The following is a 15312-nucleotide window of genomic DNA, read 5'->3' as shown; positions in this document are numbered from 1 at the left end:
ACTCCTCGTTTGGTGATCTTCTGTTCAGCTTTCTCCTGAAATTTGCCAATTAGACTGTGTTGCGTGAAAGATGGCCCACCTGCTGTATTTTGTATTCGCACCACTGCCGATGAATGACAAACTGCTGGAAGTGTATAAAGGCATGTACGTTGTTGCCTTCTTCTTCAACCTCTGTCTACAGTAGAAGCTGTAATTCCAGAGGCCGGATATACATGGCTACAGGTAATAAATCTGAGTGAGTTATAGCTGTATCCTTGTAGATTTACAATGATAAGTTTTAATTCATGTCTGGCAACATATTTACATAAATTACAGCATAGAGTAATGATGCCATATGCCGGAATGTTCACCCAGAGAAATTCAAGAGGCTTACAGCAGCTGGCTTTCTTCTGGCTACAAAGGGCTGCCCTCATATATATGAGAAAAAAGCACTGAATTTGGTATTGTGCACATTATACAGATGTTTTCTTACTCTTGACATTTGTCTGAAAGTAAACTATGCTTCCAGTGCCTCTCACTGCATTAATGAATAGTCTCGATTAAGATGTAACTTTAGGGAAGAGCAGAATTAAACAGTCAAAACATTCAGAGGAGTAAGTGCACATTACTTCTAAGGGTCTACTCTGTCTTCAAGTGTGTCTGCTTAACAGCTCTGAGGCTTAACAGCCCTGAGGCTGCAGCACAAGCTCAATCAGGCTGGGAGGGAACAGGGACAGTGAGAGTAATCAAGGGCAGGCCTCTCCGTCTTGGGTGATGAAGGGAAGGGGCCCTTGGCCTCAAATGGAACATGGCAAGGGACCACAGCCGGATCTCGTGAGCCTTGTCCAATACTTCAGCATTCCAGTTCACTGTTCCTGTTCCAAGAAAAGGGAAAGTGGATTCTTCTAAAGTAGTGCTACTATTAGCCTCCTTTGCTGGAACAGAGTTCCCATTAAGAGTTTTGTTCTTACATCAAAAAGACTCTTTCAAATTCAGAAGCTCACAATTGGATATTAAAGATGACCGTGAATCAACCCACCACTACCATTTACTGAGACTGTAACAGTCATGAAACTAAATGTCTTATGTTAGTTTAATTAATCTTTATAAGGGCCTAACATTACGCCCATAATTTCTAGGCATCAAACATAGTAGGTGGAAGGGCAGGCCCCAAACCCAGATCTCATCAACCTTCCTTCCTGTTTATCACATCTTACATCACTCCAAGGGCCAGATCACCAAATTCCCTTGGGGAGGAAATGTTGGTTGCCTTCCTCAAGCCACGGTCCTGTGTTCAATAAAGGTGAGAGCCTTCATCTCAGGAGTGAACTGCCACTAGCCCATCCTAATTTCATTCTCTTTGCCAGCAACAGGTTTAAAAATGGGTATGTGATGCAATCTTGGTCAGCTGAGGCGTGAGAACAGGCTTTCTCAGGTGGCCTTTTTGCCTCTGGGTGGTATCCTCTGCATAGGTTGCTGGTGCTGTGGCAACCTCTTGTACCCTGAAGTGGTCCAGCTAAAGAGACCGATGCTCTGAACACGGTGAAGAAGGGAGGGTCCTTCCCGACACCGCTGACTGCTCACTTTACCAGCCGCCTCTAGATGTTCTGTTACATGAAATACTAGATCCTTTAATTGAAAGTCTCGTTCGTGCCTTCTACTACTTTGCAAATAAAATATCCTAAGTATCAAATCTTTTCCAAAGTTTCATAGTTCCTTCATTTAAAAACTCCCCTCTATGCCTAAACTGGGCTTCCCTGGTGGCTCAGACAGTAAAGAAGCCACCTGCAGTGTAGGAGACCCAGGTTCAATCCCTAGGTGGGGAAGATCTTCTGGAGAAGGGAATGGCCACCCACTCCAGTATTCTTGCCTGGAGAATCCCATGGACAGAGGAGCCTGGCGGGCTACAGTCCATGGGGTCACAAAGTGTCAGACATGACTGAGCAAATATACCAGATTTTCAGTATTTTATATATCAAGAGTGGAAATAAAGAATACAAGGCACTGAATCCAGAATAGATTCAGTGCACTGTGATTCTTCTTCCTTGTGTTTTTGAATTTTCTGGACTAAGTATATATAGAATCTATAAATATACCTATCTATAGACACATGTCAATATCCTCATTTTTCATATACTGATAGGAAAAATAAAAAGACTAGAAAGGAAATTAAATAACATTAAGAAATGTAGATAAAATGTGAATTTTGGGAATCAATGCTTTTACAAAGATGTTGAAATGCTTGTAATAACTGTTGTGTTTGAAAACAAACTGTTTCACATATTTCCAACTATAGATATTACCAAGAATTAATTTTTTTTCCTTGGTGTAAAAACCTTAAATATTACCATTCAAAGTACAACATGGACTTCAGAAACACTCAGTGAGTGATGAGGCAGAGAGACGACAGAAAAATACACCTGTATGCGCTCCATTAAAATAATTCTTAAAAAATTTTTAAACTTTCAGGGTAAATGATGGTCTAATTGCAAGCATTGTTCTGTATATCTATTTCTCTTCCTAGAGGTTCTTCTCTAAATAGCACTTCATTTTTAAAACGGGAAGCTTGTTGGGTAATTCTTCAACAGGGTGTCGGAAAACCATTGTCTTCCTCAACCATTCATCCTATTAACATCCCCGATGCCGTGTTTCTGGTTGTTGCTCCTGAATGTCATAGGAAACACCTGCCATAAAACCAGCTGCTGAAAAGAACAAGAAGAAAATGCCTAAAATGTCGGCCTGACTAAGCACTGTAGTTAATTCTCACTGCAATTTTTGCAATCATCACATAAGTGCCCTTGATGTATAAGCTTTATAGACTTCTGCTCAGTGAAAACTGTGCCTGAAGCTTCAATACTCTGCCATAAAGAAACATCAGTCTTACTGTCCACCAAACCCCTAAGGGCCATTGCTCCTCCTAACAAGAGGTAAAATCTTTGTTACTTTTAGAGAGAAAAAGACATTGTTCTCCAAACTTCTATTCATATAAGTGTGTTTGCTGATACTGCTGTCGAGCCTGAACGTTAGCTTCCTTGCAATATGTAGCAACCTTAGAGTGCTCGCCAGAATTCAATGCATTAGAGAAAATTAGGGCTTCCCTAGCAGCTCAGGCAGTAAAGAATCTGCCTGCAAAGCGGGAGACCAGGGTTCAGTCCCTGCATTGGGAAGATCCCCTGGAGAAGGGAATGGCAACCCACTCCAGTATTCTTGCCTGGAGAATCCCATGGACAGAAGAGCCTACAGTCCTTGGGGGCTGCAAAGAGTCAGACACAACTGAGCGACTTAACACTTTCACTTTCATCAGAATGCTTTGAAGCCCATGCTGAAAACATTTTCAGATCTTGCCAAGCCTCCTTTTCCTAAAATGACTGTTTATGGAAAATGCCAGCATTCAGGTCTTGCTTTACATTTTGCTAACACCATGTAAACTTGACTTATAAAATCTACATTACTGAATTAGCATTCAATAAGACATACAGGGAATTCCCTAGTGGTGCAGCAGTTAGGACTCTCTGCTGCCATTGCAGGGGCACAGGTTCGATCCTTGGTCAGAAGTTCCCACAAGCTACACAGCTCCCAAAAGAGGGGAAAAAAAAAGGCACAGAGAAGCGGTGTCTCTACTTTTCTACTGGAATGACTGTTCTTCGCCTGAGATCTGTGCAGTTCCCAGTGTAACGCTTTTGCTATAACATGAACCACTCACATACACACAGTGGGGAGCACATCTCTCAGGTTTTGACGAACCTGCTTCTGCTATATTTCTTCTCCCTCTTGGCTTTGCGGATGCTGTGTCATCTGCCTGGAATCACGGCCCTTTCCTCCCCTTCCTGCCAAACTCCTATATGGTTCAGCTCTGACGTCTTCTCCACTAGAGAGCCCTACCAGACCATTCTCTCTAGTCACCTAAACGAATCTGGGCCTGTGCTCCTCCTGTGTTCCCCACCATGCTCCAGCCCATCCTCCTGGAAGGGGCAAGCACAGTATTTCAGCTCTGGGTTTGTATCTGTCTGATAGTGTCTGCGTGCTAAATCACTTCAGCTGTATCTGACTTTTTGTGACCCTGTGGACTGTAGCCCACGAGGCTCCTCTGCCCATGGGATTCTCAAGGCAAGAACACTGGAGTGGGCTGCCACTTCCTTCTCCAGGGATCTTCCCAGCCCAGGGATCAAACCTGCAGCACCTCCTGCACTGGCGGGCTGGCTCTTTACCACTAGTGCCACCTGGGAAGCCCTCTCTGTCTTCTAGTCCAGAGTATAAATTCCTTAGAGGGATTTTATAAGAAACAGTTTATATTTATTTATCTTCATCCCTCGCACATAATTCAGTGTCCGATACAGAGAAGAGTTATCATAAAATTATTTTTATTTTTCATAAAACGAGGCCAGCTGTGGAACTTCATTTCTTTATGAGAATGACTGCAGTTCAAGAGTCCTTCTGTGGACATCTCTGGTGGTACAGTACATAAGAATCCGCCTGCCAATGATGGGGACACAGGTTCGATCCCTGGTCTGGGAAGATTCCACTTGCCACGGAGCATCTAAAGCCCACGTGCCACAACCGCTGAGCCTGTGCTCTGGGGCCTGTGCTGGGCAGGAAGAGCCGCCACAGCGATGGGAAGCCCACACAGCACACCTAGAGCACAGTCCCTGCTTGCCGCAACTAGAGACAGCCCACGCGCAGCAGTGAAGACCCAGTGCAGCCATAAACAGATCAGTGTTTAAAAAAGAGTAATTCTTTTATTCATAGGAATATTAGGGACAGGATGGAAAAGCTAATGCCCATGAACTATGAGAAAGTAGTTTCAAAGCATTTTGGTGATCACACACACAAATCTTTAGCACTATGCATTTAGGAACAGCCCTAAGAAAATCAGACAGACGTAAAAAGTGATGGAAGTAAGACTATGTAATACAGCACTGCTGACAATGGTGAAAATTGAGGGGGGAGGGGGCTTAAATGTTCACTGACAGAGGATCGGCTAATGAATCCTCCACCTGTGTACTGGAATAGGATGTAGTCGTTCAAACAGACTAAAACAGCCCTGCAAACTTCACATGCCCAGAACCTAAAATCCTGACCTTCATCCCATATGTAGCACATTTTTCCTCTCAGCTATTAAGGGCACCATAATCCATCTGGTTGCTCAAGACTCAAATCTCTGAGTCACCCTTGAGCCCTTCCTTTCTCTCACCATTGCCTCGCCCTGAATCCCCCAACCCTGCACCCAACATCTGAACAATCATTAAGACCTGTTGGCTCTACTTCCAAAACATACCCTGCGCATGCCTACATTTCTCCATTGCTACTGCAACAACCCTAGTTTCAGCTTAGCGGCCATTAATCTTTTCAAATAAAAACGGATAAAACCAGTTCCTCTTTTTAGGATCTAGCCTACAGAGAGAGGGCTTCCCTGGTGGCTCAGAGGTTAAAGTGTCTGCCTCTAATGTGGGAGACCTGGGTTCGATCCCTGGGTCAGGAAGATCCCCTGGAGAAGGAGATGGCAACCCACTCCAGTATTCTTGCCTTGGAAATCCCATAGACGGAGAAGCCTGGTGGGCTACAGTCCATGGGGTTGCAAAGAGTCGGACACGACTGAGCAACTTAACTTTCACTAACTTTCTACAGAGAAAAAAGCACCAGTGTATAAGGATGCTCATTGCAGCTGTGTTTGTATGAGTCCAGAGTGGGACTTAATCTGAAGAGTTCATCAACAGAATAGTAGCTTTATAATGTATTTTATATTTTGTAAAGAACATGTTAGAACAATGGTGTTTGACCAGGAAGTTAAGCTATGATGTACTATTAAGATTTTTTTTTTAGGCTGCAGAATACTGTGTCTATTGTGATTCCAAAGTTTTGAAATAAAGAACAAATGCCTTCCAAAAGCAAAGCAAGAAAAAAATAATTGCTAAAAATATCCTATATTTCTGACCATGAAGTTATGAAACTAGAAATCAATTACAAGAAGAAAAATGCAAAAAAAAAATCATATAACATCATATAATTTCCTGGCATGAAATTCTCTAATGGCAGCCCATCACACTGAAATAAAATCTGAGATCCCCACCCTGGCCTTCATGATCGGTCCTGCCTTCGTAGCAAACTCCGCCTCAGATCTCTCTTGCGCTTGCTAACAAAATGAAAGCGCTTTACAGTTGTCTTTCTTCTGCTCCTCCAAATTTCCAGTGGTGTTCCCACTTTAGGCATTGTCCTAACTGCTCCTTGTCCTTATAGTGCTCTTCTTGGAGGTAGTCACATAGTCTTGGGTTAAATGAGCCCCCTCCGCATGCTTGCCCTGAGCGCCCACAGCAGGCAGCCAGTCACTCCTCTATTATCATACCTCCCGGATACTTTCTTCTGCAGCTTCTTGTTTGTCTCCTTTCACTGAATAGAAGCTCCCTGAGGGCAGGAGCCACACTTGCTTTATTTGCCACTGATAGTAGGCACTACTTGCTATTATTGAATGAGATACATGGACTCATACTGAGTAGGTAAAAACAGGTTGCAGGAAACCCTTAAATTATTGGGGAAGAGGGAGAGAATATTATTACTTGTATATCTCAGAAACAAGACTCAACAGTGTTCACAATAAATAGCTAAACAGGAGTCAACGCCAAGGGACAGTTACAGTGGACTTTAACTTTCCACTTTAAATATTTTGTTATTGCTTGAGGTTATTTTATAATGAGTGTGAATTACATTTATAATCTGAAGAGACAATCAATAAATTTCTTTCACTTTCCAGAGAAAAAGGGAGGTTGATTTGCTCCTTCACCAGCTACATATGTATCTTCCTTTTCCCTAGTTCTCATGTAAAGGCTAATCATTCAAGCATTATATTTGGACTTTTCGGGGGGGGGGTGCACAAGAGAATTATAGAAATTACTCAATTTTGACTGGCCAGGCATCAGTAGGTCATTATTGTCAATGGAAACAAAATAATTCCTGTAAGAAAATAATTGTCACAGGAAGCTTCAAAGCTTAAAGAGAGAGAAGAGAGAGAAAGTGATGAAGGAAGGAAGGAAGGAACACCGGGGAACTGCCACAGCTCACCAGATCCAGAGATGAAGCAGAATTTAAAATGTTCAGCCAGCTCCACACCCAATGAAAACCAGGAAACAACAACCCTTAAGATCCTAACTACAGTTTTCTTTTGAGTTAAAAAAGTAGCCATCTAAGCAGCATTAAAAGGCTTGTAATTTATGATAAAGAAGTAAGCTTAGAAGAAAACTGGACTGAATTTCAACAGAGATAAGTAAGGAAAGGATAAAGAATAAATGACATGCAAATAAGAGAATGAGAACATTCACAGCCGCGTCTGTTGGAAGCAAGAGAAACTACAAAGAAAATCATGCTAACAAATTAGAATCTAAACAAGACTCATAGGATGACTGACTCACTAACCCCATCTTTTATACCTTAAAAACAATGCTGAAGAAAACAGATGTGGACAATTACACAGTAATAAAATCCTTGAAAAAAATTCAGTGGGGGCTAATTAATATAAGACTTTAAATATATGCAAAACAGGCCAAAAACTGAGATATGCTGGCAGTTGGGAATACCATATTTAAATATCAGCTTTACCCAGAAAAATTTTAGTATAGCAGTAACACGAAAAGTAGTATTTGTAATGATTTCAAAAAATTACTTAAAAAATATATCAGTAGGACAACACAATAATGCTACGCAAAAATCAGGATAGATGAAGAATAATCATTAAATATGGTTGGTTGAGGACAGACCAGTAAGTATAATCTTAACTTTGTTAAATACTTGGTTTGATATTCTACTCATTCTACGTTTAAGATTAATCAAATTGTTTGGAATAAAGAGCAACAACTACAACAAAATCCTAAAAAAGAACTTATAACAGATATAGCTAGGACGAAATCACGTACAGCTAAGTAAGAGAGAAGAGAAGTCTGGGGTTGATTTTGTCTTATTTAATTAATAACTAAAGAATAATTACGATGACTAACATTTTTTAAGCACTTACTGATGTTTGCTTTATATACATACATACATACATACATACATACATACATACATACATATCTACAAAGATTCTGAGGTCTCAAGGTTTATCTTTAAAATTCTCCACAGTTAATGTAATTTATGGCCATGTAATGCATTTCCAAGTTTATTTTACTATAATATAATCAACACTTACTGAATACTACTCGTTGAGAATTTTACATAAATTACCTTCCTTCTCACAAATACAGGCATTACTTCTATTACCACTATATAGTGAGGAAGCTTCAGTTCAGCAAAGTTAAGATACATTCCCAAGCTTATGAAATGAAGATCAGCTTTAAGTCACACAAGTTTCTCTTCGTTCTTCCCCAATGTATGACACTGTACATTTTAAAATACTTTTATTTTGTTTTAAGATTTTGGCGGCACTGCGTCTTCACTGCTGTGCGTGGCTTGCTCTAGCTGCAGTGAGCGGGGCCACTCTCTCCAGCTGCGGTGCGTGGTCTTACTGCTGTGGCTTCTCTTGTTGCAGAGCACGGGCTCCAGAGCACATGGGCTTCAGGAGCTGTGGTGACAGGCTTCGTTGCCCCACGGCACGTGGGATCTTCCCAGAGCAGGGGTCAAACCCATGTCTCCTGCACTGGCAAATGGAGTTTTAGCCACTGGACCACCAGAGACGCCCGTATGCTGCTTCAGATCACTTTTCGGTTGAATGAGTTAACTCTTTCTCCTCTAACTACCTAAGACAGAGGTCAGCAAGTTTTTTCTGGAAAGGGCCACACAATACATGTTTTAGGCTTTGTGGACCATACAGTCTTTGCTGGCTGCAAATACCCCGTTCTGCCACTGCAGTGTGACAGCAGCCACACGCGATCCTTAAACAAATGACTTGGCTGTGTCCCAGTAAAATTTTACTTACTCCAACAGGTGGCAGGCAGATTTGGGCAACAGCTTGCAAACTCAATATGAGTCAAGTTCATATTCCAGACTGAATGCATATCCAGATGCAGTTTTGTATAATCGCCTGTACTAGATTGAGAAGAAGTCATAAGAAAACTGATCTTTAAGAAAGATAGACGCTAATGCCAAAAGATAAGGGACGCACATTTGACTTTCTGAGTCTGTCCCTTGCTAGCCCATCTAGGGACGACAGGGACCCTGTACGCGCTGTGCCCCTTTTCCCGTTCTTGTGCTCCCACTGGGCCCAAGGACACTGCCTCGCTTCTGGCATCCTGGACAGGCCACGGTGCGTCTTCCCATAGTGGCGGCTCTCATTTAGGTGGCTGCCCCTTATATTTCTACCTAACTGGAATCTACCCCTCGAGCCCAGTGAATTTACTGATTATCCCTTCTACATCTTTCATGTCATATCTTATGTCTTTGCTCAACATTAGTAAAACTGTCCCACTCTCTGCTCACTGATTTCAACAGCTAATTCAAAAAATATTTTATTGCATTTCTAGTGCAAAATTCCAAGTCCTCTGATTCACCTCTAAAATACCGTTTCTAAACATGCCAACTATACTCATGTATTGTTTCAACTGTTGACTCACTTATTTCAAACACTACAACACTAATACCATGAAGGAATTAAGAGAATCCCTTAAGAGCTCATTGTCACTGGATAAAACTGGTAACTGGCAAAAGCAGTTAAGATTGATTTTAGAGATTTAGCTTTGTTTTCATGCTCTGAAAGATGAGAGGAAAGGGTAACCTTCCCTTCCACAGTGCACTGGAAGGTAAAGGTTATTCCATCGTACAACATTAATGACAACTGGGATATCAAAATCGAGAAGCTGAGGTAGAAAAATATCATAGGGACACTGAAATGCCGAAATGCAGTGAAATAAGGCACGAAAATAAAACGAAATATGTGTGACGTTACAGATTTCTGTTAGGAAAGAATGCCATTGATTGATGAGTGTTTCTCAAATAATTTTATTAAAAGGAATAAGATATTCAAAGTATTCATGCTTTCTGCATGTTGATTAAGGTCATCACTGAGACCACCCAGGAGGGGAACTGTCAGGAGGTGTGTGCTCAGGGCAGCCTGCTCCCTCCTCATCAGCTCTTTATCGTGGTTCTTCCTTCACTCCTCTGGGTGTTACGTCAAGGCCTTGCTCTTCCCTCTGGTTGTGGCAATGGTGTCCTCTCTATGGTTTCCTCACTTTAATTTTAAGGAAGCTTGAAAAGATCACCTTGATTTTTTTTTTGTCTTCATCTTGTTGATGCTTGTGGCTTATTTCTCTCAAGCTGGCTAATAATAATATACAGTTGGCCCCTGAACAATAGGGACTTCAACTGCGTGGGTCCACTCATACTTGGATTTCTAGTCCTTATCACAGCTCTATACCATCCAGCATTGTCTGAATCCCCAGATGCAGAACCAGGGATATGGAAGGTCAACTGTAAGTTACATGTGGGGCTTCCCTGGTGGTGCAGATGGTAAAGAATCTGCCTGCAGTATAGGAGACCCGGGTTTGATCCCTGGATTGAGAAGATTCCATGGGGAAGGCAACACTATCCACCCCAGTGTTCTTGCCTGGAGAATCCCATGGACAGAGGAGCCTGGACAGATAATCCGTGCGGTCGCAAAGAGTCGGACATGACTGACTCTACAACTGCCACCGCATCACTGCATCGCTAACCCTGGCGACGTTCAGGGTCAACGGAACTCCAACGTTTAACAACTGATTCTGAAAACGATGCTTGGAGACTCGGGCTCTCAAGAGGAGAACATTACAGGCAACGTGTAACTTGATTTTTAAAGCAAGTATTCAGACTGGTTTCATTGCTTAAAGTGAGAGCTCAGAGTAAAGCAATACAGTCACCAACAAAGAGTTAATGTCTTAAAAAAAATAACACAAAAGAAACTCAATAGTTAATCAGTGTGGCAAATGGTGCACACTCACAGGAAACGCACAGTGGACACTCACGCCTCAGGGCCTCTGAGAAGGGCTGCATGAAGAAACTTGTTAAACTCAATGATACCCCCTAAACTGGTCTGACCTCTGAAACTTTTACCACCAATCTGCTACCATCTCTTAGATCTATTTTATGGAAAGCTGCCAGAGAAGCTTTTGGGGAACTAATTAATAGTTTATTAAACACAAGAGGCAATTAAAAATTCAGCTACATCATGTATTCATATTCCTTCTGAAAATTCCTAACACAGTTGAATATATCAATCTATTATGGTTGAATACAATTTCTAATATGATTGAATATATCAGCATTGATAATTGCCACAGTGGGAGACAAGGGATAATGACTTGGGATTATCTGTCAGTGAACACTATAAACTACCACGATCAGGTAGCTTTGAGCTAGATCAGCCTACTAGCTTTGTTTTTGCCATTAACCAACAAGGTGACTCTGGGATAAAGAGACTGACCACTTCGACATCGAGTGGGCTACACGTGCTCCATCTGCCCAAGTGGCACATTTGGAGAACTGAGTGGTCAAGATGAAGACCCAGACGAACTTCTCATCAATAATAAAGTTGTATAAACGCACAGGAAGTTATCAAAGCATAAAAAGGAATATATTATTTCAAATAGAGCCTTGGCTTCCTTCTTCCAGAACCACAGCAAATGCCACTGGGGCTTCTGCCTGTCTTGAACTGAGGAGAATACCGTCCTCAAATTGCTAAAGTTCTCATTTTACTTAGAAAGCGAATTTTCGTTTAGCCATTAATCATGATAATGTATCATCACATTTTTTTCCCCACAAAACACACGATAAGAATAAGAAAATCAGAAAACTTTGTTTAAAGGAAGAAAAGATTTATTGCAAAGGGCTTTGTGAGTAGTACCACCTTACTCAGGGCCCTGTGACGAGCAAGTCTGCGGCAGCCCTTCATTCCCAGAGAATAAAGACAGTAGGGCTCTATATTCTCTGAGTCCTTCATTAAACTATTGATCCCTTTAGCATTATCCATAATGTTCCCGCAGCTCAGCACGTCAACTGGTGAAGTGCTGGTCTCTCACTCCTTTCAATAACCTGCAGACTTTATGGAGAGGAAGTCACAATGATTTATTTACCTGACATTTTCCAGTCCGAATGTCGTACAGGGCCACTGAACCGTGGCGAGCTCCAACGGCTATTCTGTGATTCCGCTCATAATAGCTGACCATGTAGAACCTGGATTGAACATTTAAACAACAGCGAAAATGAAAAAACAGGTGAGATGACCTGCACGTCGAAGTAGATAGCAACACACTCTGAAGATTAAAGCCAGTTCCGATAAATACTGTTAAATAAGTATACCCATGATTAATAGATGGAGCTTTTTCAAAAATGTTTCATTGTGGTAATTCTTAAAATCAACTGAAAGAAAAATGATGCAGAATACCACTTAGGCCCGTTAATGATTATTTTCAATAGAAAACAACTTTATAATTACAAACATCCTTGAATTTTGAAATAAGAAGTAAGGGTCAAAAACAAAAAAGATTAAACATGAAAACTCAGTTTTGCTACAGTGACTATTATGCAAATATTTCTATTCAAACAGAAATAGAAAAGATGAAAAGCCTTACATATTCAATCTAATTATGCTTTCATGGTTTATTATGGTATTAAGGAATGAAAAATATTTTTTAGCAGAACAATAATAAAAAACCAGCTTATTAAACATGTTATGCTTAAATGTTCATATCAGTAATTTGAAATGAAATTAGAAAGTTATTCACCAAAAAAAGTTGGCAAATTTTCTAGAGTTTCCATGTTTATCAGTTTATGTGAAAGATAACTGTGCCTATTTGTAACATAAATAAGCATATTTGGTGATTTGGCATTGCATGAAAATAGGATTTAGGGAGGATGCTTTGAAGGTTGTAAAAGGTTGATTTACTTTTATTTGTTTATTTTTCTGGATTAATTTTCGTGATTTGATTAAGTATTTGAATTCCTGATCTTTGCTTTGTCATGATTTAATAGCCATACGGCTAGAGCCTGGGAAGGCAAGAATAAAAATTATTAGAAGTGTAAATAAGCTAGGCTTTGATGTCCCCAAAGAGTTTTGAATATGCCTTCCCATTATCCAGTCCTGCTGTCTCAGTGAGAATTACCCAGATAAATTAGTCACCTACTCTCAATATTTCTGAGGACACATTACATCAATTTTACTATATATGCCTTTCCTTTTTTCTCTTTGATTCTCTGCTACCAATCTAAATTTTCTGTTATTTTTTTTAAAACATAGGAGGGGGAGGAAAAACAGATGACAGAAAAGAAGTAGCATTTCTCTAATTCTTTCTTGAGATTGATACAGAGTTAAAAGACGAGCAAACTAGTAGGGCACTGGACTCCATTTCTGAAATTCTGATAAGAGGCTGAGAGAGGAGAGGGGAGACATCCGTGAGCATTCAGACACCAGGGAGAGTCTGACAAAGCCACTTCAGCGTTATCAGACTTTATGACATTCATACATATTTTATAAATCTGGAAAACAGGCCATTAAGTGTGTAAACTTCTTGTTTGAAATTTATCCAGCAGTACTCTGTCCGATCTCTAAGTCCTACCCAGCAAGGCAACTTTTTTCTTCTTTAGTGGAAGATAAATGCTTCATTTCTAGTCATGTGAAAGACACTACTCTAGGATGTCGTGTGCAGCTGTGCGGGGCTCTGGTATGGGAGGTCCTCTGGTGCATACAGGTTTGAGGGAAGGAAGGGGACTAGAGGCCCTCGACGTGTGCGGCTTCCCTCTACTGAGAGGTGAATAAAAACTTTCTTAAACGTCTTTCTTGTCTAAAGCATTCTACTACTGTCCCTCAGTAGAGAAGGGAAGCACCAACAATCTGCATTCAAAATTGAAGGTTTCCACACTACAAAAGAAAAGATATTTAGAAGAGCTTTAAAATGTTTACTATTTTATTATTCAGTAATTACTGTGGTCTAAGAAGGATCTCTGGAGATCCAACCAGTCCATTCTAAAGGAGATCTGTCCTGGGTGTTCTTTGGAAGGAATGATGCTAAAGCTGAAACTCCAGTACTTTGGCCACCTCATGCGAAGAGTTGACTCATTGGAAAAGACTCTGATGCTGGGAGGGATTGGGGGCAGGATGAGAAGGGGACGACGGAGGATGAGATGGCTGGATGGCATCAGCGACTCGATGGACATGAGTTGAGTGAACTCCGGGAGTCGGTGATGGACAGGGAGGCCTGGCGTGCTGCAATTCATGGGGTCGCAAAGAGTCAGACACGACTGAGCGACTGAACTGAACTGAACTGAAGAAGGAGCATCACTACATATCTATATGTATGCCCATATCTACACCACATCTAAACACTTCTGCTGCTGCTGCTGCTAACTCGCTTCAGTCGTGTCCGACTCTGCGCGACCCCATAGACGGCAGCCCACCAGGCTCCCCTGTCCCTGGGATTCTCCAGGCAAGAACACTGGAGTGGGTTGCCATTTCCTTCTCCAATGCAGGAAAGTGAAAAGTCAAAGTGAAGTTGCACAGTCGTGTCCATCTCTTAGCGACCCCATGGACTGCAGCCTACCAGGCTCCTCTGTCCATGGGGTTTTCCAGGCAAGAGTACTGGAATGGATTGCCACTGCCTTCTCCGTAAACACATCTAAGCCCATACAATTTAAATCCTATTAGAGTAACATAGAATATAATATTTAACAAATGTTTTAACAAATATCTATTCTGTGCAGGTTAACAGCCACAGGAAAATAGCATTTCCAGAGGTATTTTGTTATCTGTTATTAAACTTTGCACAGATGCAAGAGTTGTACTGCCCCAACACTTCTGCGAAATGTAAACATAACTGTCCCTCAAAATAATCCTCTTGAAAACAATCCGTTGGTAAAATACATTTATGTTGACAAAATTTTACTTAGTTAAACCCGAATCTAAAAAGTTTTTTAATACACTGACCATTTTCTATGCTCTGGGTATCAACCTCATCTTTCTGTATCACCTACAGACACCATTATTTATGGGAGAAAAAAAGACCAAATCTATTCTTGGTATCAAATCTTTAGTCTCCCTGAAAGGACCATATATTACAGGTCTGCATTTTTCATTCTTTGCAATTTACTACCAGACTAATACTTCTGAAATATCTGAAAGAATTCTGGACAGTGGAGGTCTCATGGCATGTTTTTAATCTTTGGATTTCTTGTTAAACTTTTTCTTTCTTTAATGGTCTCTCTTTTAACAGAAGACATCCAAGGTACGTGTGCATTCACTTCCCAAGTACTCACTCTGGGGACTGGCTGCAGTGACTGTCTCTCTGCTGAGGGTTTCCAGAGCCCACCTTGCCCCTAGACCAGTCTTCTCCTGGAACCAGTTCTGCAATGTAAGGCTGCAAACTGTATTTCTTGCTGGGGCTAGGGTGG

The 15312-nt window shown here is 41.2% G+C and overlaps 1 protein-coding gene across 3 annotated transcripts in view; it reads right to left on the bottom strand.

Moving 5' to 3' along the window:
- Positions 1–15312, bottom strand: part of WDR7 (WD repeat domain 7) — a 354279-nt gene that overhangs the window by 58296 nt on the left and 280671 nt on the right. For all 3 annotated transcript variants that reach the window (XM_018039552.1, XM_018039554.1, XM_018039553.1), the window contains one exon: positions 12003–12102. In XM_018039552.1, coding sequence (XP_017895041.1) covers positions 12003–12102 — 100 coding nt within the window. The remainder of the gene's footprint in view (positions 1–12002; positions 12103–15312) is intronic.

Source organism: Capra hircus, chromosome 24 (assembly GCF_001704415.2).
Source record: "Capra hircus breed San Clemente chromosome 24, ASM170441v1, whole genome shotgun sequence".
NCBI classification, from domain to species: Eukaryota; Metazoa; Chordata; class Mammalia; order Artiodactyla; family Bovidae; genus Capra; species Capra hircus.
The sequence above is the reverse complement of the archived record's forward strand: the minus strand, read 5'-3'. Positions and strand labels throughout refer to the sequence as shown.